At 41.6% G+C, this 27,423-nt stretch overlaps 1 protein-coding gene across 1 annotated transcript; it reads right to left on the reverse strand.

Annotated features, from left to right (window-relative positions):
• Nucleotides 1–4,293: 4,293 nt before the first annotated feature.
• On the reverse strand, nt 4,294–27,159 carry sult4a1 (sulfotransferase family 4A, member 1; the record flags this gene model as incomplete). The annotated part of the gene is made up of 7 exons (XM_083935430.1): nt 4,294–4,439; nt 11,383–11,521; nt 13,951–14,045; nt 14,204–14,330; nt 15,513–15,593; nt 16,991–17,121; nt 26,991–27,159. 7 exons carry the CDS (start codon nt 27,157–27,159, stop codon nt 4,294–4,296), a joined length of 888 nt encoding a protein of 295 aa, XP_083791556.1.
• Between the last annotated feature and the right edge of the window lie 264 nt (nt 27,160–27,423).

Consider the following 27,423-nt stretch of genomic DNA (forward strand, 5'->3'; position numbering starts at 1 on the left):
ATCACTCAGGATGGATGGTAATACTAGGTGAGAACAGGCCCTATGTGGGTGTAAGTGTCTCTGTATCTAAGTATAAGGATATATTTTTTTGCATATCACATATTTTAGAATCGTTGCTTCTACTCTGCAAATGAAACTTAGAAAATATGAAAATTCGTGTCAAGGCTGCAGTTCTGGAAATTTGTCCACACAGCATATACAATTAAAGGCAAGAGATCCATTGAATTCCTAATGTCTTCTTTATCCATTTTGAAAGTCAAAGTTAGTTAGTTAGTTATATGGTAAGGATGTCCTCTTACCTTTTCTTAGCTGACAGATTCGGCTGTACTCCAGCCTTCCTCAGAGCTTCTGTTTCCTTCCGGGTATGACGTGTTTTATGAAAAAAGCTGACCGGGCCGGAAAAATTCAAAATAAAGTTCCCCGACCCGGTTGTGTCCGTTCCTCGCCCTGGTGCCGCTGGCAGAGAATGGTGTCCCAGGTGTGTGGGAGCAAGTATGCCCCCTTGTCCCTGTTCTCGGTGTTGCCCTCACGCCTCCTTATTTCTATGGCCTCCTTTATCCATCTTCTGTATCTGTTTGTTTCTGATGTGATGAATTTTCCTCTGTCCCAGTCCATGATGTGGTTGTTTCTTCTGCAATGGGCTGTTATGGCTGATATTTTGTTTTCTTGTTCTGCTGTGTGTTTCTTTGTCCGGGTAAGCCTGCCTGCTGTCTCTTGCTCACATTCCCTCTGATCTCCTTTTTTTCTTGTACTAAAAGCTCGTCCGGTTTCTCCAATGTATGTTTTATTGCAAGATTTGCATGGAATCTCATAGATGAGCAGAAGAAATAAGAAAAGAAAACGAAACAAAAACAAGACACCAAAAATAAAAATTTGGACATAATAACACTACTGTACATCAGAGGAAAAACAGAATCCATACAACGCGCCATGAAAAAACATCAGATAAACACAGCCATAAAACCATACAAAAAACTCTGCCAACAACTTGTACACCAAATCGTGCAATGAAACATACATTGGAGAAACCGGACAAGCTTTTAGTACAAGAAAAAAAGAAGATCAGAGGGAATGTGAGCAAGAGACAGCAGGCAGGCTTACCAGAACAAAGAAACACACAGCAGAACAAGAAAACTAAAAATCAGCCATAACAGACCATTGCAGAAGAAACAACCACATCATGGATGGGAACAGGGGAAAAAATCCCATCAGAAACAAACAGATACAGAAGATGGATAAAGGAGGCCATAGAAATAAGGAGGCGTGAGGGCAACACCGAGAACAGGGACAAGGGGGCATACTTGCTCCCACACACCTGGGACACCATTCTCTGCCAGCGGCACCAGGGCGAGGAACGGACCCAACCGGGTCGGGGAACTCTATTTTGAAGTTTCCCTGCCCGGTCACCTTTTTCATAAAACATGTCATACCCGGAAGGAAACAGAAGCTCTGAGGAAGGCTGAAGTACAGCCAAAACTGTCAGTTAAGAAAAGGGAAGAGGACATCCTTACCATATAACTAACTTGTCTGACTAGAAGAAACTTTAACTTTCATTAAAGGCAAGAGTCTTTATCTGCCTTCATACCTGGGAGACATTATATATAATCTACATTGTTTGGCACTGCTGCATCAGCAACTGAGCAGCAGCTGCTCATTTGAATCACCAGAGGGTGTAGATTTTATGATATAAAGTAAATATAATGCAACAGTTAGTGTTTCAAAATGTATACAAAATGGCATTTAAAATCTCAATCAAAGTGTTGAGGAGTGGAGTGTTTCAAAATATTCTGACTGCAGAAATTTCTGTTGCCTTTGATGCATTCTGTCTTGTTGTCAGTTCATCATCTCAGCGTCAGATCCTACAGCTATGATACTACCACTGAGGGGCACCAAAGTTACACAATTTTTTTGTTCTACACAATGTCTGCTTCAAGATAAATGACGGATCCTTGAATTTAATGTCTTTAAGTCAGTCTGGAAACCCTGATGCGTTCTGGTAGTATGCACCGTGCACTTACAAGACAGCACTCTGTCTCTGTCCTCTCTCTTTAAAACACACACTCACATACTCTAAGTCCATACACACATAAAGCTGACATATGTGATGACCAGTCATAGAGGCTGAAAACCCTGCATTACTTAGAGCAAACAAAGCAATGATAATCTAACTCAACAATGTCCCAGCTGTGACACTGAGCTGCTGGATCGATTTAGGTGTGAAAGGCTTCTTCTCTACAGATTTGGCTTCACTTCTTACAGTTACCGGTACATTCCAGGCATCGACCTGGCTTGGAGCCATTGTTGCATCAAGACAACTGCTAATGCACTCAGTTTCAGGGTTAGACCGATATATCCGTTAGACAGATTAAATAACAGATATTAGTGTTCTCTATAAAAACCTGTAATTCTCGTTTGGGCAGTTTGTTAAATCATAATAAAGTCACTATATCTGTACCAGATGACTATCCTATTCAGACTGTATCTAAGTTGTTGCTTCATCATCAGGGTGTTGCTAGGTAAGTTGATTCCTTACTTGCAGGCAGTAATGTATTCCAGTTTCCTCACCAATAAATAGGTGTGTGTGTGTGTGTGTGTGTGTGGCCTGACCTATAGAACTAACTTCTAATAAAACAGTTTCATTGGACATGGGCCTCTCTGGACAGGTTTAGTGTTTCATGGTGGAGTAAATGTTTCAGGGGGTTTATCCACCTGACAACCAGAAACCTCACAGAGAATCACTGAGGCTACGTACAGATATTTGTGGATGTTTCTACACTGCAAATAACAAGTCAGAGTTATATGTCCGTTCTCTAATGAGAAACTTCTGGGAGTTGTTGTGGTGGCCTCCAGGGGGTGAACTTGAGCAGTCCAAGTAGCCCAACATGGCCCTTCTAAATGCCCCAAGTGTCTATTCCTCTTTAATGTTGGAGCAAAAATATTTGGGCAAAAAAATAAAAATATCTCCATCAATGCTCAGTTGAATCTTTTTTCTGGTTGCACCCCATGTGTCCTCATGGGCTAGTGGTTTAAGACATAGGTACACCCCCGTATATGCCTGTGTTGAAGTTGACATATCTATCCAGTGTTAACATACATCTTCCCTCATTTCTGCTTAATATAAGATACGTATACGAATATGGATAGAGCCCTCTGTCAACAGAGCAGTGCCATTGTAAATCGTGGGGTCGGTGTAGCTAATAGTTCAAGCAGTCCATGACCATTGGACACGACAAAGGAATTTTAAAAATGTCAAAACGGAATGCCGATGTATTTCACAGAAACGTTATCCATATCTATGATGTATGTAACATCCTCACAGACCATCACCATTTACAACGCAGCCTTCACTTCCTCTTGTGCCTCTTTCTTCAGAGTTACAAGTGCATTATTATGACCTCCTCCACCATCGCCATGTTTATTGTTGTCAGAAAAGTTTGACTCCAAGATGTCTTCTAGTGGATGGATTACTTTGTGGTGTGAAAGGAGGCATGGGAGTATATGGGCAGTGATGGTTACATAGTTTCAAATAAACGTATCTATTTCTTTACATGAAGGGAGCATGAATGAGCCTCAATGAAGTAGTTCATACACATCTCTAGGGCCAATTCATCCAGTTTCTCCTAGACGTTCCCAGTGCATTCCCAGGCCAGATAGGCTTTACAAGCCTCCAGCATGTTCTGGCTCTGCCCCAGGATGGGGCAAATGAGGCAACACAATGAATGCTATTATCCCCATTTGAAAGACTTTTTCATCTCAACCCTATGACAGCAGACCTTTCTAGCATAGCCAGGCCTTTAGGGACTGGCAACAAACAGAGAGCAACCTCCCCAAGGGAAAACATCACATGATTTGGTTGTTTTTTTGTTGTGTTTTGTTTTTGGTGTACAATTTTCTGTGTATTTCAATTGCAAATATCTGCATCTAGCATGAATTATATTGTAGGAAATTTAGAATATGAATTTTGACCAATACTTAATTTCAAAAGTATTGACCTTCAAAAACGTATATCGGTCCAACCCTGGTTGATATAAACATATACATACACGGCAAGGAACAGTGGATGTAAGGGTTGAGGGGGGTTTGGTTTAACTCTTTTACATTTCATTAAATTCCTTATAAACCTGGATTAATTTTGATCGGCCCACTATAGGGGGATTTGTGATGACTTGTTGACTTGAGACGGATTGCATTCTGGGAAAAGTCTTGCTATGTCAAATCGTACCATTAAATTTCAGACTGATTGACTGAATGGAGACGTAGGACTGTGGGTTTTGTCGACTGTACTGGAGTAGATCAGTGGGGGTAGAAAGGAGGGTCAGGTGCTCCTCCCAGGCAGAAGTCAAAGGTCAGGTCGGACTTGCCCATCTTCTGTCTGTACACCGCGTCAAACTTTTCATTCATAGACACTGTGAAGACGTCCTTCCATAGACCCGCGCGACCTGTGGGCAGGATACACAGGGAGGGGCAAAGATTTTGAAATGTTAATACAATGTTCAGTTAAAACAGTGTCCTGAACCTGAAACTGATTCAAAAGTCACAACGTGCTGATTCACTGATTCATCTCAAGCAAGGCTGGATTCACTGGGCAGCAACTGTTTGTGTGGTAATATGCACCACTGAACCACAACAATGGTGCATCAACTGGCATGATAACAGCTTTAAGGTTATTATTGGGTCCTAAAGTATCTATTTTTAGTTTGTTTTTCCGAGTGATCAAATTACCACGTAACAAATCTGGGCCAGTTATTAGTTAACTATAGAAACACTGTGCCCATGGCCCACAGAGTTGGGTGGAGGTGGATGGAGCAGTTTTGAAAGTCATCTATCTGGTTTAATTTCAATCGCCCCTCCATGATGAAATGCCAATGGCTCACTGTCACAAATACCCAACAAGTCCCAATTATCTGATGTGGAAGCCACAGGAATTACCACCCATGTTCTAAATACGAAAACAAGTTTTTACCAGTAACTTAATAGTAAAGACGATGGCACTTATATGAAAGATAAAAGTGAAAATAGAAAACATTAGTTATCAGGCTGTTCAGTCTGGCATAACACCCTTTTAAAATATGATTTTCTGGTCCAAACGCTCCGTTGAAACAAAACAGACACAACGGCCGAACGTGTGAACAATTACGATCAAATTTTTGGTCAGTTAGACATCTTTTTCATCCATAAGACAGAGGTAAAATGACAATTATGTTGGCTCAGATCTGTTCAAAAAACGAGGAACATGGCACTGGGGCGTTGGAGAAATATGAGGCTCAGACCGGCTTCGACCTGCAAATAATATTATGAAAAGGGCGTTATGTCACAATTTAACAGCTGAATTGGAACTGCAACAAAAAGTTTTAACAGGAGCGAAAAGAAGATAAAACTTCTATATGTCGAAAAATGCAACACTGAACATAACACAAACTAAAATGTTATATTTTAATAGTTCATCATTTATGAAAATTATTTTTGTCTCAAGCTTTCTCTCAAGTTGTCATTCTATTCTTGTTTACTTTTTTGTATTCCTTTTTTTTCAATGTATGGATCATAAGCAGTACGATTCACTAGGCCACATTTTTAGCATTATAACAGATTCATGATGCCAACTGCTTTATTTTAATCTTACCTTTATCTAACAAGATAAGTCAATTGAAAACCAATTCTTATTTACTGAGCTACTACCAATACATGGACCTGCACCAACATCTTGGCAAAAGTCTTACATTTAAGCAAAACTAGATGTGTATTATATTAGTTGTCTTTTCATCTTTTCAACAACATGTTGCTGGATGGATACATTCTTCATTTAAAGGCTGAAATCATTTTCATGTTCCAGCACAATAAATAAATCAATATAAGGGAGCAAGATATCGTCAGACTGCTGTTTTAACATCTTTGTTGTTGGATTTAGGGCTTTTCGTTTTCCTTCCGCACTAACACAGTCTTTAGCCATGTTCAGGAGTTATGAATGCATTATTCTGCATGATAAATGTCATGTAAAAGCCGTGTGAAATGTAATGATTGTCAGAGTGAATGCAGCCTGCCGTGGCTCTGACTCACCTGCCGTGGCATGTGTAAAGATCAGACTGACAGCTGTCAGCTGTGTTAAGCCTATATCACACCAGACATCAGACTGCCATGCACTAAAAGAAAAAGAATTAGATGGGGAAACGGAATAGAAAAACAGATGACAGAAAGCATAAGCAAATAACAAAATCAAAACAGGAATGGTTACATAAATGAAGGGGGTTAAATCAAAGTGGACTGGGCCTGCAGGTTGAAATCATGTTCGGTCTGTAGCTGAAATGCAATCTGTGATGTAGGTGCAACATTTAGCCACATAGTGGTGCTACAATCATCCCAGTATGAGTGTGATAGAACCCTCATAACCATGTACACAAAATCATGACTTATTTATGGAAGCCTAAAGTGTTCAATATTAAATATAATAACAATAATCAAATAAATAGTATCGTGGTTTTTATTTTATTGAATATTATTTTTATTTCATTATAGACAATTTTTTATTTCTTTTTGAAAAATCTTTGACACTTATTTCGCTTTATTCTTTCATATCACTTTTTATGACAGTGGTTTTGTTACATGCAAGCTGCTCACTAACTCCTTTTTCTCTGGATCCTTCTGTTGAATATGGACTGGGCTCCTGAAATTGGGCCTTTGATCTGTAAATTCACGTTACACAAACGGAAAATATTCTTTACCCACATGTTGTTTACTTTCTGAGCTTTGCTCTGACGCGGTTAGTACGTCACACGCTTCATTGATCTGATTGATTCATTTGGCCCATATGTTGGTGATAGACAGATTGTTTATCAGATCAGCAACCAGTATTTTAACCTCTTCCCAAAAGATCTCCAAACAAGAGTTCCCAGATGGATCTGCTGAGACAAATTAGAATCATGCGAATCAAAACATCTGGCGGAGTCAGATTACTATGATTTAGCTATATATACAGTATATATATATATATATATATCTATATATATATAGATATATATAGTAGATATATACTATCTATAAGGATGCGTAGAGTGTGCTGAGGTATTGTGTGTATACCGTTATGTGCGAATGGCTGCCAAACTGTGGTGTACACTCAGACCACTTCAAGATTTTATGCTCCAATGTTTTGGGAATTGGGAAAAATTATTTTTTGAAACATAAATAGAAAAATAATGATGATATATGCCAATGGTTGGTTTGAGTAGACTGTTAGCGTAACTACACCACTTATTGTATGGCAATATCAGTGGTGGGTTAAAGTGTGTTAAAGTCCATATTGTCCCACTTTCCAGTGTTAGGCTTTGGTGTGTAAACAGTGCCTCATATATAAGTGTCCTGCTTCCTACGCAAACAACTCAGCCCAGTTTCTGTGCAGGTAACATGCTGACTTATCTGACTGTGTGTGTGTGTGTGTGTGAGTGTGTGTGTGTGTGTGTGTGTGTGTGTGTGTGTGTGTGTGTGTGAGTGTGTGTGTGTGTGTGTGTGTGTGTGTGTGTGTGTGTGTGTGTGTGTGTGTGTGTGTGTGTGTGTGTGTGTGTGTGTGTGTGTGTGTGTGTGTGTGAGTGTGTGTGTGTAAAAAAGATAATTCCAAGTAGAACAGGTGAATAGGAAAAGTGTGTTGTAAAACTGATTTCAAGACTCTCTGTAGCAGCCTGAATTATTCTGATCTAATTATAATAAATAATGAGGTCACAGGTGTGGCATGAATGTATTTACAGTACATTTTACAGTATGTATATAGGTAGGTAGATTTTCCATACAGTGTCCTGTCCCACTTAAAGCATTCACACAGTTTACTACAGGTCAATGACCTAAGATAAGCCCCAATACACAAAGTCACTGAACTATAGCCTTTTAGCAGAATAAAAACCATGTTGCACATGATCACAGTGGAATAACATTGCAATATTACATTTCTGTATTTGTTATTTCCAATATTTTCTTAAAAAGAAAAACAGAGACAGAAGTCTTAGACAGCAATTGAAGTTTAGTTTAGTTGCGTTTATAAGAAGTTGCTGATTTCTAGAGGAAGTCCCTTAAAAGCTATTCCATTTCAGTAAATTAATTTATCAAGAATTATGTAAATAATTAATTCATTCATTCATTCATTCATTCATTAAATTGTTAAAGTGTGTACTGGCATACCAAATAAAGATTGAAATAAATGAAGATCATTAAATAATGTCATAAGTTTTTGCAGCAATTTTTGGGTGTATAGCATTTGTTACACATAGACATATGGTGCAGCATTTAACTATTTCATCCATCATCAATTTAGGATTCATTAAAAATGGACAGAAATCCCTCCAAAATCCCACATTAAAGTGTAATTCTGGTGCAAAATCATCCCATGGTCTTTTCTGGCACTTATATACATCAAATAAGCCATCGAGATAGTTTTTTTCCATTGACCGACTATTAACAGAGAAAGCCGGGAAAGTAGCCAACAGCCAGACATGGCTAACACTGATTAGCTCGGGGCAGTACAGTGAAGGCATTAAAACGTCTTTTTTAACCACTAATAAATATTTAAATACTACTCCTGCTCAAAATAAGAGCAAACCTCTGCAGCAGCATGAGAAGAGTCCTTACACAGAAAACAAAGCACCAACAACGTAGTTAGTGAACCTGTAGTTTATTAAAAGAGTGTTTTAAAGACTTACCTACTGGCCCCTGTACCAGCTCCTCTCATAGTAAGTCCTTTTAAGTGGATTACCAAAGTCAATCCCAAAGGAAGGAGCCCATTGGTGCTTTGTTTTCTGTGTAGGAACTCTTCTCATGCTGCCACAGAGGTTTGCTGTTATTTTCAGCAGTATTAGTGGTTAAAAAAGATGTTTTAATGTCTTCACTGTACTGCCCCGAGCTAATCACTGTTAGCCACGTCCGGCTGTTAGCGACTGTCCCGGATTTCTCCGTTAAGTTCTTACATGAAAAAAAACTGTCTCAATGGCTTAATTGATGGATGTAATTGCCAAAAAATACCATGGGATTTTTTTTTTTTAATTTAAGACATCCAGACACTAAGGAACAACAGGGAAAAATCTGTGATTTGGGATCAAGAACTTTTGACATTTTGAGATTTCTGTAAGAATTGCATTTTCAGCAAGCACTTCTGTTCTGGAAACTGCTCAGAACCCCCCTTAATGTTAATTGTTAATTGCTATTGTTACCTAGGAAAGAAATGCATCCTCTGAATGCTGCAGGTCTCTAGTTTGTGGTTGTAAAGTTTCACGAGGCTGTGATTATCCTAGAGGTCACAACAGCTCATTTTATAGTGAGGTCAAGGTTAAGAAAAAAGTTTCCATTACTATGGAGACTGACATCATCACACATGAACACAATTGGGCTCATTGAATCCACAAATGTCTTTCCAGTCAGACCCGATTATGTAATTCAACACTGTTTATGGATCCCAGTATGGAGAAATATTCAAAAACTCTGCAAAGGTGGTCTTATTGGCCTCAGATAACACATCCTGGCAGCTTTACAGATTCTAAAAGAAAAAGATGATTTATTCTAACAGCTTTGTAAAAGAAGCTCTGGTAGCTAACTTGGTATCATGAGACCATCCTGCTATGAACCAGGCCTGACCTCATTGTTGTGAAAGAGGAAAATTAACTACAGGGGTGTTTCCATCAAGTCTTCTACTAGGAATTCCATTTGGTGCACTTATTCATGTAAATTTAGAATGGATCCTTGATTTGCATTTTCCTTGTAAGGTTTCTTGTGTCTTTTCTGTTATGCCAAATACTCACACAAACAAAAAAAATCACAATTCTGTTATACCACTTCAAGCTGCAGTCTGGCAGATCGAGTTGACCCAGTCAAATTTCAAATGTTTACACTCCCATGCCCCTCCACCATTACCACCTAGCTCCTCACCTCCCTCTCATCGAGTTCTCGTCAGTGCGTGTGCACCAGATTTCTTGGAACGCGCCTGTGTCTTTTCTTATTGATGAACAGCATGGGGTACATGCTACATGGAGGTACGCTGGCTGACCTTACGAGTAGGCTTACTCATAGATAGCAACTGCTAACGTCATTTAGCGTATGCCTAGCTTGAGGCGTGTGCCTGTGATATTGTAACATGTCAATATGTGAGAGTCAGCTCTCACACGGCCCTGTGCTGAGTGGACAGGATGACTTGGCAAACAACAAGCTCTACGTGCACGTAGAGGCATGTTTTTTTTTTTCTAAAGCCGGATGATTTATGTTTTTCTAATGGAGCAGAGTGTCATCTTCAGTTAATATGAGCAAACAAATGTTGCCAACTGCACATTTAGTTAAAGGTTGGTTTTATAGTATTTATAGGTTTTATTTATGGTGAACTTGACCAAATTTCAAGCATAAAGATCACTTTACTTGTCATGTAGAAGCCTCTGAAAATAGTTAAAAATAGCATGTTTCTTGATAATTCAGGCTGACTTATTAGGTGTTTTTGTAAAATACTTTGGGATCTTGAAAATAATTAAGAAATTGATTGATTGATATAGAGTTTTATTAAATGATTGATTAAGAAAACACGCAATTATAAATGATTAGTGGGTTTGTAGAGTGCCTTGCATCACCAGACTAATCACAAATGCATGTCAGTCCGTGCCTTCTAAGTTAATTTTCGATTTCCTGGGGGGCTGTCAACGGTGCGGAGCAAAATGCAAAACTGGACAGACCTAGACCCAAACAGAGCCATGAAACGAGACCTACAACCAATGTTTGCTAAGTTGAAAACAATAGCAGCCAAGTAAGAAACTTTCTCAAATCATAGCTAAACACTCAAATCTGTTTGTGAAAAAACATTTTATGCGAGACATAAACGACACATTGACACATTCCTATTTTATCAGCAGATCTTAGTCTTGACAGTCTGATCTGAGTTCCGTGAGTCACATGTGCACCTGTAGTGATGTTGTAAGTCTTAATCCCACCCCGGTTGTAATTGCACAGGGTAGGACAACTGGAAATCTGTCTTTCTAGGAGAGGGGCCAGACCTGTCTACCAGAACATCTGAAACAAAAGTTTGGCAAATTTGTCCGGTTTCCAGGCTAGGTTTGTAGAGTGCCTGGCCATAAAATTTGCAGCTATGATGATTAACCCATTGAAATTAGTATAAACAAAAGACAGCGCCAACAAGCTTTATAAAGATCATGGGACACCAACTGCAAAACCATTAACTGAAGGAACTAAAATGGAAGCATGTCATATACAGTGAAAGTGTAATAGAAATGGTAGATCGTTACTTATATTGTGACACTTTCAGCCTAGAGTATTTCACCAAGACATCTTAACTCACACATCTGGGAGCCAGAAACTCAAAACTGACTAGATAGCAGACTAGAGGAACCAAGCAGTTTTTTCTCTCCCACTCACCCCTGCAGATGGACAGTGCCTCCGAGTTGGAGCACTGTTCGATGAGCTGGTTGCAGCTCTCCACCATGCCCTCGAGTTGAGCTTTGTCACAGGAAACACCCAGGAACCGGGCTAACTGTTCCACCAATGTCCCCAGATCCTGGAGAGGAGAGGAGACGAGAGGAGAAATAAAAATGTGAAATCTATGAAAGCAATAATCTCAAGCAGAGAGAAAACTGTCTCCCTCTTGAAGTCTTAAGTAGGGCCTAATACTAAGGGCCCGTCCCAACAGAGACACGTTTTACTGTAACAACTTTAGTATCGTTTTGGCCGACCATCCACGCATTAATGGAGCATGAAAACGGTATCTTTTGAAACCGGTTCTCAGAGTGGGAAGATTTGAAAACTACCACTGAGAAAACTCTCTGGTGTTTGTATAATACACAGAAGAGACGCTTCCTGTCTCTTCTTCTCCTTGTTGGTGTATTTCTGTGGCAGTTACAGCGCCAAATGCAGGCCCGATGTGTATTACAGGGTATTTAGAGTGTTTCACTGGTTTTGTGTGGACAAAGATATTTCTTGAGTCGATGCCGTGTGGACAGAAAACAGAGAAAAAAAAGTTAATTTTTTATCATGTGGACATACTCTAAGGCAGTGATTCTCTTTCCCCAAACAGTATCCTCCCACAACTGTGGAGAACACAGTTCCCTGTGCTTACACAATCTATGTGGCATAAAGATGAGAAACGCTGACTGTAAACTTGACAGCTGTAAGGACAAAATGTACAGCTCTACATATGGACAGTATATCTAGGACCAGTTAAACATACAGGCAGGCAAATCAGTGTACATCCCTGGGTTATATAACATGGGTGGCATGGGTGAGTGAGGCTTCTTCTCTGTCTTAAGTAAAAGGATCACTACCTACACTGTGAGGTGTACGTAAGTTGATACATCATTTCAGAAGGGCTGCATCCCTGGCTTCTCTGGGCGTTAGGAACACACAGGTGTCTCTCAACCAGCTAATTTGTGAGGCCAAAAAGAGCAAAGGCAATCTGACAGTAGTCTGGCTCGACATGGCCAACAATTAACAGATCAATCCCCCAGGACCTCATTAATACGGAACACTACCATATCCCCCATCACATCAAGGGAATGATCCCCAGCTACTCTGGAGGATTCAAGTTACGGCTCAGAAAGGCTCATTACACAACCTAGTGGCAGGACCTTGAAAAGGGAATCAAAATGGGTCGTACCATCTCCCCCATCCTGGTATTAACCTGCTCATAACAGCGGCAGGAAAGGAATCCAGAGGGCCGACAATGGAGTGCGGCATCCGCCAACCTTCAATAAGAGGCTTTATGACGTAAAAATTACAACATCATCCCATGTACAAGCAAGGTATACCTTGAAAGCATTTAACGACATGGCAACTGAGGCAAGAATGAAGTTCAAGCCAAGGAAGTCAAGAAGATTTACTTGATTTATATTATGTAAAGAATAAATAGCCCCAAAAATACACAGAGAAATACAGAATCTTACATGTTTCAAATGACATACAGTAAAGAGTAGGTTGTGTCATTATCAAGCCCCCACCACAGAAACTTCCTGCCAAAAACTGCAGTTCTCCACTGTGTGTCCACTAGGGGCAGGTTTCATAATAGAGCAGTTTCTCTTTTACCCCCATGTTAAACAGGCTGTTTTCACAGCATCATTAAACCTGTTTAAGGCCTGGTACAAAAAACATGTTTAGGTCAGATCTCCATGACAACACTGAGGGGGGTGAATTTTTGTTGTACCAGGCTAGTTTTTATTTTATTTGAGGTTAAAGTTCATGAATAATTGGTAGCTCGGCCCTGCTGGCCCTCGCTTCACCTTGGAGGTATACGTCAGCCAGATGGACGTAACTGCCTCCCCCCAACATCATATCAATGCCCTTTTTTGGAAAGAGAAACAGTCTATGGTCATTATTCAAACACTGGGCAGGTATAAATTGAAATAAGGGTTTTTTTAACAATACCAGAGCGAAGTGAAATGTTACATTAGATCAATTGCATCTTCTCCCGTTAAAAGGAGGGCATGTTTGAGTCTGTGTCTTGCAAACATGATAACACCAGATAATGTGAAAAGGGACTTTTGCAAAGGGCAAATATTGATTTGCCATATTGGGTTTTTTTGACTAGAGAGTTTTACACAATAATGTTATGTAGGAATGATAGGGTCTGCTAGACTGTGCAGAAAGAGGCTGTAGGAAAATTGTGGGGATGGGGCTTGAATTAGGAAGCATGTTGGCTCTAGCATGAAAAGGTTAAAAAGAGAAGTTTTCTTTACATGCATTGACTTTGTCAGCATAGGTGTATATTTGGGTATGGGTGGTAGGCTACTGTACATGTCCACAATGTACTACAATGTCATGGCACTGCTGAATTGTCCCCATAAATATCTTTACTGACTCCACATTGCCCCACTGGTAAGATAAATGAAGAGTTTTCATAGACCTCACAGAGGCTAGACTACTGGGGGATTAGGGTTAGATAGTTTCAATATAAGACAAAGGCTTAAAAAACATAAGAGGCAACGGTGATGTTACCTTGTACATGTCTTCATATTTCAAGAAGAGGACATTAGAGTCCATACGATGTTCCCAAAATTCCTGAACATGTTCAAACCAGGAACCATATCCCACTTAGAGAGAGAGAGAGAGAGAGAGAGAGAGAGAGAGAGAGAGAGAGAGAGAGAGAGAGATGGATGAACTTAAATCAGTCTGGAGACAAAAACGTATAAGAGTTGATTGACTTGAAACCAAATGGAAGGTCACAGTGTCTCAGTCCTCCAGTACTTACGCTTGTCATTCATGAAGCGCCGGCAGAACTCCTGGAAGGTTCCCCGGTAGCTCATGGTCCTGAGAGAGCGGTGGAACTGGTAGTAGGACACCACCAGGTCCTTAGGGTTGCGAGCCATGTAGATCACCTAGAGAACCACAACAGTACTCACTATAGACAGATTTAGTCCCATGTAATGGTGTTGTTGGAGCTGATGCATTATGTCGTCTTTCAAAGACTGCACAGAGAAATATTCCTTTCTGACACATGAAACAAAAATGTAAGTGAAACGGCCCTTTGCATCTAGAACAACCTCAAAAAATAGCTAAGAAATCCGAAGGCTACGGACATGTAATGCATTCACCACAGAAACAAAAATAGACACCTAATCTTGTTATTATGAGATCTTATGTCGTAATTATTAGAAAAGATCTCATAATTACGAGATCTTATGCCTGTATAATTATGACATATTATAACAACTGCAAAGGCGGCATATTTAGTTGTCAGTAGTCCACGGCTTTGCATAACGGAACTGCACCACCACGGACTGCAGTCGAGCCAGCTTCCACCTCAGAAAACACAGAGGTGATGCCTCCTGCCCGTAAAGAACTTTTTCAACTGGTCATCAGCATCTTGACTTGTAAACTGTGGACGACAGAATACATCATGTGTCTCCAGCAGAATGTCATGGAAAGTGATGTCGTCATAAAAAAACATAATGACCTCTGGAGGAGGAGAACGCAGGACTGAGCCCAACGCCTATGTATATGTATATGTATGTGTAAAATCTATAAATTCAATAAAGTTTTCTAAAAAAAGAAAAAAAACACAAACCAGGCCAGCCCTCACGTTATTTTGAGTTACTTCTATATACTAAGCTTTATGGTAACAGCTGTAATTGTCAGATTTCAAAATAACAAAAACATCAATCCTGAATTAATGATAATAATTAGTGTTGTCCATGCAGAAACTCAAACACACCTACATTTTTAAAAACAGAGCTATAGGACTGAGAGGGCCAAACAAAGAAACAAGAGCTAACACACATCTGAAGAGTATACACACATTCTTGTGAAATCATGGATTTATCTTGAAGCATATTATCAGTGAACGCTGACGTTAGACTGATCCAGATCTATACGATCTAAAGGACAGGCTGTGCAGTTCAGCTGTGCAAAGCCGTGGTCTACTAACAACTAAATATGCCGCCACTCCAGTTGTGGTGAACGCAATACAGTACACTTCAGTATAACGCCTCTAAATTAGCATCTTAATGCTAAGCAAAGTCCTGGCTACTGTTTATACTGTCCAGTGTCTGTGGACTGACCTTGGCCTCTCCTTTGTGCATGGCTGTGGGCAGGAATCGGTAGGGAAGATGGCTTTTGATCAGACGAGGGGACGTCAGTTCCTGTGGAAACACAGAACAAGTTACTACTTTCAACTGTAATCTGTTTTCACTTGTCAGGCAGAATCCTTTGCTGTTGCCAGGTGGGTCTTATTAAATGGGTGGATTCCCATGATAAAAATAACTACCTTATGTAACTCACAAAAACATAGATGTAATTCCACATTGTAAAAGTGTACCTGCAGTGTCGACAAATCAACTCCATTTAAATACAAATGGCAATGATGAGTTTGAGAAGTTCGATAATTTGTGTTGGCTCTGAACTTGTCTTGTAGACAACAGTAGAGTAAAATGAGGGAAGATGCCCCTCTTAAAGTGAAATTCCGGTGTAAAATTACCCCGTGGTGTTTTTCGGCAAAAACACACACATTTTTTCTGTGTATGAACTACAAAGTAAGAAATCCGGTAGAGTCGCCAACAGCGGAATGCCGCTAACACTGCTCAGGGCAGTACAATGAAGGCATTAAAACGTCAATAGCATGATAAGAGTCCCTACACATACAGTGAAACAAAGCACCAATGGGCTCCTTCCTTTTGGATTGACTTTGGTAATCCGCTTGAATGGACTTTACTACGAGAGGAGCTGGTACAGGGGCCAGTAGGTAAGTCTTTAAAACACTCTTTTAATAAACTCTGGGTTCACTAACTACGTTGTTGGTGCTTTGTTTTCTGTTTAGGGACTCTTCACATGCTACTGCAGAGGTTTGCTGTTATTTTGAGCAGTATTAGTGGTTAAAAAAGACCTTTTAATGCCACATTCAGCTGTTAGCAACTGTTAGCGACTGTCCGGGATTGATCCGTTAACAGTTGTTACACAAAAAACATGGTCTCTTATTTGTTGAGTGTATTTAAGGAAAATACCCTGGGATGATTTTACATCGGAATTTCACTTTAGGATACAGGGTCCTACATTTTCTGCCTGGTAGTGTGGTAGATCTCTATGTCTTTAAAAGACCATACCCTTAGGCTTTTTAGTGAATATGTAACTGTGCATTGACATCGTCAGAGATCTGTTTTCTCCGATCTTGGGAAACTTTGTGGAGAGCCACAGCAATCATTATACAACTTTTTGTCACCATTATGAGCCATTTGACTTTCAAGTGAAAAATCTTATAAGTTTACAGCTTTCCATTCCTTCAAAACATTTACATGCTGGATTGTTGTTGATGGAAATGTGTGACAGAGAACTTCCAAGTGAACTGAAAAAAACTGTTTGGACAGCTTGATTGCAGGCCTTGTTTTGATGTGCTGGTGTAAAAGGGAGACCAGCATCCTTTCATGTTTCACATCTAAACAAGGTGTTGCTTTGTCACAATAGTGTTGTCCTCAGCAGATACATGGTTGGGTTTTTGTATTGTCTGTATATGTAGAAACAGTGAATGACTGCAGCCTGACATTACCTGTATGATGTCCAGTCCAGGTTGGGGGTACTCTAAGACAGGCAGCTGTTCATCAATATTCATAAGGCCTATCTCATCTGGGTCTGCTCCCTGACTCACTAGATACACAATCTCCTGAAGTAGACTGGTGCCTACGGTGAGAAGGAGAGAGACAGAGGGCGATCAGTGCTGGGACGTCAGGACGAAAGCAAGGAAAGTTATTGTACACAGAGGATGAACTTGATAAAAATAAGATGGTCGCAATTTGAGCTGAAGAGTGTCAGCAAAACCTGATCACACAAGGGCCAAACATACCTGTAGTTCTTTGAGTGTGAAAGAGAAATATGTTTCACATTGGAAAGTCTGCGGAGAAAACCAGCCTTGTGGACAATCCAATAAAAAAGAGCCAAAAGGACAGTGAATATTGGACTTTAAGCGTGTTCTATAATGTCCCTAAGTGACCCCCAAAACACAAATTCATGCAGCTTTGAAAGACTGCACTCACTATAGAAAGTTTACCAAACATTCTTGTTCCCTGTCAAAAACCAGTTGCTTATATTACCCACAATGCAACCAGACCACAAAAAAATAATCACTTGTTTATTTCCCCTACTTTTTCAGTCAGCCTGGTGATATATTCTTAAACCTACTGCTCTTACAAACAGTCAACAGTCATCAATGCCTGCATTAAGGCAGAGTTGTCTCATCTCATCTCATCTCATCTTCATCCGCTTATCCGGGGTTGGGTCGCGGGGGCAGCAGCTTTAGCAGGGGACCCCAAACTTCCCTTTCCAGAGTTGTATTGGTTATGCCAATCTGTGGTGTCCCTGTGATTCATTTTGATGTGCAAACATGCATGAATGTGTCAGACCAATCCCAAAAATACTTGCCAGTGTTCTGTAGAAAAGAAAGAACTGTTCTTAGAGGAAGATGTGTAGGTTCCAGTGTCTGTGTGGCCTCAGGCTGGCCACATGCTATCTGTAAAACTAAATAATAAACCATGTAACCAAAACTTCGGTTGGCTTCCTGAGAAAACTCTCTCCCTCTAAAAGAGAACTTTTATTTCTAATTTGTACAATATTTAGAAGCAGACAAAGGCAGCTTTTAGATTTGTAATCACGTAATTAAGCTCAGATTAGCTAAGAGTCGGGTTAGCACAGACTCAGAAAATATGCACCTCATAGCTGACTAAAGGTTCATTTATGCTCTATGTTAGATATGCATACGGATATGGACGGAGCCTTCTGTCCGTACTCTGCGTACATTTCATCCGTATTTCTGCAGTATCCTGCAATCCTATGGATGAGTACCGATACGGACCAAACGTTGCAGTACCAACAGAAATCCTGGGGGCAGTGCTGGGCACTCTAAACAAAGAGTGCCGTGAATAGCAGGAGGGAGGGAGTCATCAAAAGCCCCAAGGGACATTCTGAAACACTGGAAGGTACGTTCGTCGTCAATTTCTCTCATCTGTAAAACCAATGTTTGGGAATGAATTAGACTGACAACAGATTTCTCCCTTTTCCCTGATGCTCTGAATAGGTCACTAAATTGGTCGTTAGTCTCTTTTTATAAATAAAGTTGATAAGACGGTGTGAAAAGTCTCTAAATGTAGTGAGAAAGTGGCGTTAGTGCTTTGGGACGGGGAAGGGGCTCCCAGCAGCACCCTCTGCTCGTTGAGGACACTAACTGCAGAGTGATCGTTGCATCAGAGTCCAAAACAGCGCAAAAGTCTCCACTAACACCAGAAACAGTAGACAGGTTTCTCTCTAGGATGGAGGAGGATGTCCACTGGAGTCTCCAGATTTGGAGAGAAACTCTCCGGTGTTTGTATTCTCCACAGCGTCTCCCCGTCTCTTCTTCTCTGTTGTTGGTGTATTTCTGTGGCAGTTACAGCGCCACATCCAGGCCTGGCATGTGTACTACAGCGTTTTAGGCGTTTCTGCTGGTTTCGTGTGGACGCAGATAGTCGAGACCATGTGGACAGAAACTTTTTAAGAACGACAGTTCGTTTTTGATCTTTTGGACGTGCCGGGAAGTGTTCTCTAATTTTGCTCACTGTTTTTTTTACAGTACCTTGGTTATTTAAAAAAAAAACATGCTAGTGCAGCAGTGGTATAGCCACTACGGGTATTCTATCAAATTCTGGACAATAAAAAATAACAATATTTCAGAATAAATCAAGGATTAATACTTTGTTCTTTAATTTTGATCTCCAGTGTATAACATTAAATAAGTAATGGTCAAATTAATGAAACAGAGATCAAGATTGTTTTCTAACCAAGCTCTAAAAAACAATGAATCCTAATTACCATAATACCACAATTCAATGCAGATAAGAATTTGTAGTCTGCCCGTCTAAGCTGAGAAAACCTTTTTAGGGTTGGTTTCTCAGACTTCTGAAATCCCCTCCAGAGCCACAGAAGACATTATACTGTTGGACTATTTTCAGAGGTTGAGTCATACTCCTCGTGACTAGTGCTGATTTTTAACAAGTGCCTCTAGCATAATTTTAATTTTGCTTAGCACGGCTGTGCACAGCATTCAGCCGGAGCAGAGAATGCTCTCTCCTCTAGAGACGTGTGTTTGTGTGTGTGTGTGTGTGTGTGTGTTTGTGTGTGTGTGTGTGTGTGTGTGTGTGTGTGTACGTGAGGGAGAGATGAGTAAGTAAATTGCTGAAGTCAAAACGGACATATAGCCCTTATCATGCACTGTAGAGCAACCTCACATCCTCATCCACCTCTCTTTATAAAACCTTTCAAATCCCATTGGCCGAGACTGTCACATGTAAATGGTAAATGGACTTGTACTTATATAGCGCCTTTCTAGTCATCTGACTACTCAAGGCGCTTCACAGTGTCTGTCACATTCACCCATTCACACAGACATTCCCACTGATGGCAGTGGACATCTACATACCATCTAATCTGATCTAACCATTCACACTACATTTACACACCCATGCGCAGCACGGGGAGCAATTCGGGGTTCAGTGTCTTGCCCAAGGACACTTCGACATGTGGACCAGGGGGAGATGGGGATCGAACCACCAATCTCTCGAACAGAGGACGACCCACTCTGCCACCAAGCCACAGCCGCCCATGTGAGCCAATGACCTCACAGCTCTGGAGCATCCAAACCAAGTAACCTGCCGTGTGCTTTCTTTCTCTCTGCACCAGAGTATACAGCAACAGGGGGAAGGAAACAGGTTCTTCCCTTTGACTTCTTCTCTCATGTGTACAAAAAAGTGATGTGGATGTGAGGCAAACTGTCTCATTTATTTCTGTATGCCCTATGTCTTTTAAATTGTTTCCACAAAAGACACATTTATCTCTATCCACAACATTTAAATGTGGAACATTCAGATCAACGTGATTTACTGGATAACCTTTTACAATTTTTGATTGTATTTGCTATTGCTTAGAGAATCGCACTGTTCTTTCCACAGTCAGCATAGAGGTACTGGGACCAGGAAACGCTAAGGGCGCACTCACACTGTGCATCCGTACTGTGTCCAAACAGGTTTTACAGGTAAAGTCTAGTTCGTTTGACCAGTGTGAGTGCAACGGTTGCCGGCCACGGCCCGTTTGGGAGAGGTCGGCTAAAATAAAAAAAAAATTCAAAAACAGTCGGACAATACGCACAAAAATAATCTATGGAAAGATTTGTAAACAGAGCGACGCATCGTGACGACGTCAATCAATGCGTGTGACGTGTTACGGCATGACATAGAGGCAGCAAGAAGCATTCGCCGAGGCCCAGGTAGTGTGAGTACAAACTGGCCTGGCCCGCGGTGTGGAGAGGGAGGGGGGGGACAAGTACCCTAAAGCACGGGGCACGGTAGGGATGGACAGCGTGAGTTCGCCCTAAATGAATCATGCCTCCCTGGATGGAATGGGAGGATGCAGCACAAATCTATGCTTGTAAGGCAAAACATAAGCAGGAAGCAGTATGGTCTGTTGCACACAGGAGAGTGTGGCTCTACTGCTTTCTCTCACAGTGTCATGTAATATAATGTGTACAGCAGGATTATGCAGCAACACAACAAGATCCATCTGTATGTATGTAACATCTGTATACAAATGTACAATGCATTCATGCAATTAAACGCATCAGAATTATTTGTTGTTGTAATGACATCTACACAGTATACTTTTACTCAGTCTTGTGCTGCTTTACCTCATTAAACCCTATGACCCTTCTACTGGTTTTCAAACCTTAATATTTTCAGGATTGTACAACATAACTTTAAAGTGAAATTCCATCATAAAATCATCCCAGGGTCCTTTTTTAGCAAATACACTCATCGAATAATTTCATCAAACAATTTTTTTAATGTAACAACTATTAACGGAGATATCCCGGGCAGTCGCTAACAGCCAAACGTGGCTAACACTGATTAGCACGGTGAAGGCATTAAAACATCTTTTTTAACCACTAATACTGCTGAAAATAACACCAAACCTCTGCTGTAGCATGATAAGAGTCCCTACACAGAAAACAAAGCACCAATGGGCTCCTTCCTTGAGGATTGACTTTGGTAATCCACTTGAATGGACTTTACTATGAGAGGAGCTGGTACAGGGGCCAGTAGGTCTTTAAAACACTCTTTTAATAAACTCTGGGTTCACTAACTACGTTGTTGGTGCTTTGACACGGGGCATGTTCTTTCGTCGCCTGTCAGTAGCATTATATAACATCATAAACCCGTCTTTATGCTCTAACATCCAGCGTAACACCCACATAGAAGAAATGGGCCTTCAGGGCCTCTGTAAGCAAGCCAAACAGGAAACACTGCCCATATGTTACAGTGTAGCCTAATTGTAAATCACAATGACACAGAGTTACTCATTAAGTGTAAAACATCATTTTTCCCTGCCACACAGCTTTTTCTTTTTTAACACAGTAACAATTATCCATAGAGACCTAATTTATTGATGTGATATTTCATTTCATTCATAAACTAAATGCTAACGCTTGGTGGCTATCCCTATGTTCCCCAGTCACATAAGCCTCTGCCTTTGCAGATTTAATTCAGCATTTTGTTAGGGTTAAGGGTTGCATTTAGGGTGAGGGTGAGGGTCAGGGTTAGGGGGTAGTGTTAGTGTTAGGGTCTACATAGGCCTATTTGCCGGGGAATTCAGCACTGATTGTGGAAAAACATAGGAACATAGGACCCCTTCTGTGAAAAGCGGGCTGTTCCCTGCTGGTCACATACAAAACAGGGAACACAGGACCTTTTTTTGGGAAAGCGGGGAACATCTGACCTTTTTCTTTAAAAAAAAGTGTCCTATGTCCTGGTCACATACAAAGCAGGGAACATAGGACCCGGGGATCACAGGACCTGGGGAACATAGGTCACTCCCCGCTTGGTGGCTAAACCAACATGCTCATGAATGTATTTTAACCATAATTGTTCTGACTGCAAACAACAGCACTAGGCAACCCCAAAATTACATTTGCAACATAGCATTGGCTACAGTAGGCTAACTGTATGACTGTATGGGTAGTCAACATTCTCTCAGCCTGCTGCTAGGGGATTTTTCTGTAGAAAGAAGCGAACGTCATCGCTTTGACAGAGATTTGGCATTAACCTTTAGTTTATATACAGTCTATAGGAGTAACATTACAACAAAACCCATTTCTATGCTGAAAAAATCCTACAAGAGTCACTGACATGTGTAACACGGTCAAAATGTTAGCTACAACAGCATGGCTTTGTAGTAAAAGAGTGTGGGTACTAGACTGGCCTGCTGCAGTCCAGACATGTCTCCCATTGAATCTGTGTGCCACTTTATAAAGCGCAAATTCAGTGCAACAGAAGTCTAACATCAAGCAACAGTGTGAAAGAATTCTAGCTACAAAGCTTCAACAATTAGTGTCCTCAGTTCCCAAACTCTTATTGAGTGTTGTTAAAAGGAAAGGCGATGTAAGACAGTGTTGAACATGCTCCTGTCCCACTTTTTTTTGATGTGTTGCAAACATATTAAAAAAGCAATAAAGTTCATCAGTTTGAACATTAAATATCTTGTCTTTGTAGTTTATTCAATTGACTGAAGAAGAGGATTTGCAACGTCCCAACTTCCTCCCCGTGTCTCTGTGGGTTCTCTCCAGCTTCTCCGGCTTCCTCCAACAGTCCAAAGGCATGCAGGTATTAGGTTCAGCAATAACTCTAAATTGCCCGTAGGTGTGAGTGTGAGTGTGGTTGTCTGTCTGTCTCTCTATGTGCCCTGTGATAGACTGGCATCCTGTCCAGGGTGAATCCCACCTCATGCCTGATATCAGCTGGGATCGGTTTCAGCCCCCCCGCGACCAAGCGGTTGAAGATGGATGGACAACGTCCCAACTTCCTGTGAATATAGGTTGTAGTTCACTATTTAATAAAGGGACTAATGGGTGAGTGAATGAGTGACAATTTTGAACACAGCTATTATCTGGTGTGACCATCATTTGTCTCACGCAGTGTAAAGAAAACACTTCTTCAAAGTGCCATAAGCCATGGAAGGTGGGCATTTGCCCACTTAAGTCGGTTACGACAACAAACTGCAGTCAGGTCAAGACCCTGGTGAGGATGACATGCATGCTGATGAGCTTCCCTGAGACATTTTCTGATTTGGTTATGCAAACTAAATGTTGCATTAGCTATCCGGGTGGCTGGCCTTAGACGTTCTTGCAGGTGAAGATGTGGAGATCCTAGGTTGGCGTGGTTAGACCTGGTCTAAGTGCTCACTAACAAAGATTTAAACAAATATGTGAACAGAATTTGAGGGCGCACTCACACTTTCCATCTGTACCGTGCCCCGTGCTTTAGGGTACTTGTCCCCCCCTCCCTCTCCCCCTGCGGGCCAGGCCTGTTTGTATTCACACTACCTGGGCCTCGGCGAAGGCTTCTAGCTGTACGTCATCACAAATCTTACAAATCTTTCCATAGACCTCAGAGTTTTTGTGCGTCTCTTCCGACAGTTTTTGAATATTTTCATCGACCAAATCTGCAGTAAACACTCAACCTCCGCATCACATCAACGTGAATCTTTCGCTGCCATTGTTTTAAATGTACGCATGGTCCCTCCTTCTTTTTTCTACGTCCCAACAGGCGCACATAAAATGATGTAAGAACCACCGTAGACCTCGTGCTCGCACACGTGCGCTTGCTCATGCTCGTGCATGTGCAAACGTGCTTTACAAAAGCTCACCTCTCCCAAACGGACTGTGCCCGGCAACCGTACCGCTCCTAGGCGCAGTTGCAGTTGCACTCACACTGGTCAAACGAACTAGACTTTAGCCATGAAACGTCCTTGGGCACGGTACGGATTGACAATGTGAGTGCGCCCTGAGAGAAATAGGCCTGTACTGTATCAGCTAACATTACAAAGCTGCAGCTAGCTGGCTGCTGACTATAATTAGCTAGCATGCTTGCTCGCTAACCGGTCAGGTACCACCACATATAGAATCTGATTCTGTGGGATATTTCATTTGAATGGCATGATATGAATCAACATTACTATACAACAACGTCAGTGAATATTATATCTGACTGTGTCACATCAGATAGATTTTCACCACAGGGGGTCATCCCTATGTTCCTCGGGTCCTATGTTCTCCGGTCGCATTCGCCTCTGCCTTTGCTGATTCAGTTCAGCATTTTGTTAGGGTTAGAGATTACGGTTAGGGGGCAGTCTTAGGGTCTATATAGGCCTATTTGCTGGGAAATTCGGCACTGATTGTTGAAAAAAGAAACAGACCGGGGAACATAGGACCCTTTTTTTGTGAAGAAAAGAGTCCGATGTTCCCCGGTCACAAACAAAGCGGAGAACATAGGATCCGGGGAACATAGGTACATTCCCATTGACAACAACAACTTCCATGATCTTATGATCCAACGTCATAAAAAAATCTGTCTCTCTCTTTCCATTGTTCTGATAGTCAGAGCCCTTGTGGCAGAAAACTACATATTTTAGGCTACGTTTAATTATCTGCAACAGATGTTTTTAAAGTGTGCGGTGGGCCTCCCGAAGGGGGCTCCGACGAGTTTCAGGGGAGGCTCAGTGAGTGGAAGCAGGACAATATAACATTATGACGTAGAAATAGATAGCTTAGAGTAGGGGTGCCCAACCCTTCTCCTGGAGAGCTACTGCCCTGCATAATTTAGGTTTCTCCCTGCTCCAACACACCTGATTCTAATGATGTGCTTGTGATCAAGCAGCTGAAGCTCGTCACAGGTTTTAAAGTCGTTAGAATCAGGTGTGTTAAAGCAGGGAGAAGCTCTCCATGAGCAGGGTTGGACAGCCCTGGTTTAGACAGAGCCATCAATAGTTTAAGGGGCATTTTACAGTTTTCGATTCTCCCAGAGTCAGAAACCAGAGCCTCTTTCACACATAGCATACACTGCAAACCTGCATTATCTAGACATTAGTGGCTGTATATGAGAACACAAATGTCTGAATCAGTTGGACTGGAGATCAAATGGAGTTTATCCTCCCATGACTGGGAGGATGCCTTCTTACAAGCTTTGTGTTGGCGGAGGCTCATTCTCAGACTTTGAAATGCCCTAATGAATTTGATTGATATGCTCCTTTGCTAGGAACAGGATGAAAGCCCCACATATCTTGCTTTATGTTGACAGTGTGGTGTGATGAAGGTTGACAGTGGTGATTAATAGCTGTAGGAGAAACTATCTATTTATTTTTAAATATATCATCATATTCTTCAACCACTTGTCCCTGACGGGGTCGCAGGGGACATTCAACGTGATGCGGGGTCCACCCTGGACAGAACTCCAGTCTATCACAGGGCACATAGAGACAAACAGAGACAGACAACCATTCACACTCACATTCACACCTACAGGTGACTTAGAGTATTCCGTTATGAGTCAGACTGTGGGAGGAAGCTGGAGAACCCAGAGAGAGCAGGAGAGAAGAAAAAACTCCACACAGAAGGACCCCACCGGTCTGTGAGGCGACTGTGCTAACCACCGTCACCGTGCCACCTATTTTATATATATATTTTATAATGGTTTTAGTATTATTTCTATTTATTTTAATGTGCTTTATTTTGTATTTGCCCTGTGTATGTTTGTAGATGAAATAGTTCTGTATGTTTTTTTTATTGAAAGTCTTATAAAAGTTTTTGAATAAGAAAAAAGTAAGACTACAGTTTGGTAGCATGTGTTTTGTGATGGAAAGAGGTGGAGACATAATGTTTAGAGCATGGTTGCATAGGTCAATAGTATCATATATAAAGCTGTATGTAAAATGATTGAATTGATTATTTAAAAATGTCAATAGGACCTAAGCTTTCCTCTAGCTTCATTTTCTGCTCATCACTGATGACATTAACATTGATGACTGTATGGCCTACAGCGCAGGTAGAGCTACTGATGCTGAACCTGCACAAGAAATAGAACCCCTACGACAATAACCAGACTCCCACTGCCCTTCTGCACGCACTGACAGAGAGTTCCAGCTGCTCACCAGCCGTCACATGACCGGACCCACCCAGCGCACAGCGGGGCACCGTGCACGGCAGCCGACCTGCGGCAGCGCTGCGCAACGACTCTCCAAAGCTGGATGTAAACACCAACTTCCGTCCGTGTCTGACGGTTGAGCGTGACGCACCGGGCACTGATGGATTCATTTGTCTGACCGACTGGTTGATTGGTGTCGTATGATTATGAAACGCGTGCAGATGCTGCTTGTAAAAGCTGATAGAGGCCTATCAGATGTAGTTGTGCTGCACAAGCGCAATATAAACAGAGATATTAGATAACTGACCCACCCAGTGCTGTTCAATTAAACACGGCCTGATCGGTGACTTCAGCGATGACTGGCCTGCGTGTTATGCCCATGGTCATGCCAAATTAACCCTATGACTGAGGCTATAGGAAGTTAATGTGCTCGCTCTGAGCGGTTGTTTATATGTATATGAAACTTTGATAGCCTGATCAGGGGAAGCCTGCAGTCACCGCAGCAGCACGGGGCGGCGGATGGAGAGCCCCGTGCTGTCGCAGAGGCTCGTTTACCTGACTTCGGGTAGGTCACAATCCATATGTCGCTACTTCTGAGGGAGAAGTTGGCGATCTCCTCCATCTTCCCTCTGCAGAAGGGCGGCAGCCGCACTCCATCAAACTCGAAGTATTTGCTCTCAAACTCAATCGGCGTGCTCGGCGTGTCTGCCTCGCTCTCGGCCATCCTCGAAACGAGCCGCCAGCGCAGAAAGGAAGAAGACGCGCACTCCAAAGAACACTTAAAAAAACAAAACAATCACACGTAACGATGGTGGTGGTGATGATGGGGTTGATTTGAAACGGCGCTGCTGTGGATGCTGCACGGCAGGCGGACGGGTTGACCTCCAGCCAATCACGCGGGAGAGAAGTGATGTCATGCGCGCGCACGAGTCCCAGCATCAGGACCACTCTCGCCGAGCCCGAGGATGCGCGCCACCGCGGGAGAAGG

The sequence above is a fragment of the Echiichthys vipera genome (genome assembly GCF_963691815.1).
Source record: "Echiichthys vipera genome assembly, chromosome: 20".
NCBI lineage: Eukaryota > Metazoa > Chordata > Actinopteri > Perciformes > Trachinidae > Echiichthys > Echiichthys vipera.